Below are 1,293 nucleotides of genomic sequence, written 5' to 3' on the forward strand. Positions count from 1 at the left end.
TCCAGTGCCAGGAGAACGGGGGAAAAGCGGGTCCCGCATCATCGTATCTGGATGAGTACCTCTTTTTCCTGGTAGTGAAGTGCTGTTGCGCGGACGCAGAGGAGGGGTCGAAGAGAGCGAGAAGCACGCCGGCATTGGCCGCCGTGGCGCCCTTGATGGCTGAGATGGACCGTCTGCGCATTCCCAAGTCCAGCTTTTTGTACAGCGCTGCCTTGAAAGGCTTCGGGCGCATGCAGTGGAGGGAGCGCGTGGAGGCGCTGGCGGAGGAGATGATGGACCGGCGGGAGGAGGTGGCTCTTGATACAGTCGCGCTCAACTCCCTCTTGGATGCTCTGACCCGCGTGGGCGACTTAGACCGAGCCCGGGGCATCCTACGGGATATGGCCCAAGCCTCATATGTTTCCACGTCCTACTTAAGGCGGGGGGTTGCTGAGTATCGTCCAGTCAGACGCGGCGAAAGCGGTAGCCCCTCAAGAAGCACAGCCCCCCCCCCTTCCCGGGTCGGGGGCTCGACAGGCTTGCCTCTGCCCGACCAGTACAGCTACAACACCGTGCTCCGAGCCTTGGGGGAAGAGGACTTGGGCGCCGCCATCGCCCTGTATCGAGAGATGCGGGACGCGGGAGTGCAGCCCGACAGGGTCACCGTGAACACGCTGGTCGCCGCCTGCGCCGCCCACGGGCGCCTGGACCGGGGGCTCCTAATCTTGGAGAGCAGCGCTGTGCCAGCCTCGGTGGAGGGGTACACGGCCTTGATTTCGGCTCTGGCGGGAAAAGGAGAGCTGGAAAAGGCCCGGGACGTGCTGGAATCGATGCGGGCGGCGGGCGTGGCCCCGAATGCTCGGACCTATACGGCTTTGCTGCAAGGCGCGGCGCGGGCCGGAGACATGGCGGGCGTGTGGGCGGCAGTGGGGCGGATGCAGGAGGAGGGGAAACGAGACCCGCGCCTGAGGCCGACGGTCTGGACGTACAACGCGGTGATGGCAGCCTTGGCGAGGGCAGGCCGGGTGGAGGGCATGCTGGCCTTGCGGGAGGAGATGGCGGGGAAGAGGGGGAAGGCCGGGGTGGCCCCAGACATCGTCACCTGCAACACGCTCCTGGCCGCCCTCCTTCTCGCCACGGACCCCCCCCGCCTCCGACAGGCAGAGGACTTGTTCATGGAGATGCTGGAAGGCGGCCCCTTCCCTGACTGCTACACCTTCTCCATGCTCCTCCGCGCTTACTCCCCCTCCCTTCCATCCCGACCCCCGCCTCCTCGCTCCCCGGTGGACCTCCTACAGCGCCTCCCGAATGCCC

The 1,293-nt window shown here is 66.3% G+C and overlaps 1 protein-coding gene across 1 annotated transcript; it reads left to right on the plus strand.

Moving 5' to 3' along the window:
- Nucleotides 1-451: 451 nt before the first annotated feature.
- Nucleotides 452-894, plus strand: NGA_2036900 (pentatricopeptide repeat-containing protein; the record flags this gene model as incomplete). Its single annotated transcript, XM_005854120.1, has 1 exon — nt 452-894. A coding segment is annotated over one exon (443 nt), but the record flags the coding sequence as incomplete, so codon positions are not given.
- Nucleotides 895-1,293: the final 399 nt, after the last annotated feature.

This window comes from Nannochloropsis gaditana, assembly GCF_000240725.1.
Source record: "Nannochloropsis gaditana CCMP526 unplaced genomic scaffold scaffold620, whole genome shotgun sequence".
In the NCBI taxonomy this organism is placed as follows: Eukaryota; class Eustigmatophyceae; order Eustigmatales; family Monodopsidaceae; genus Microchloropsis; species Microchloropsis gaditana.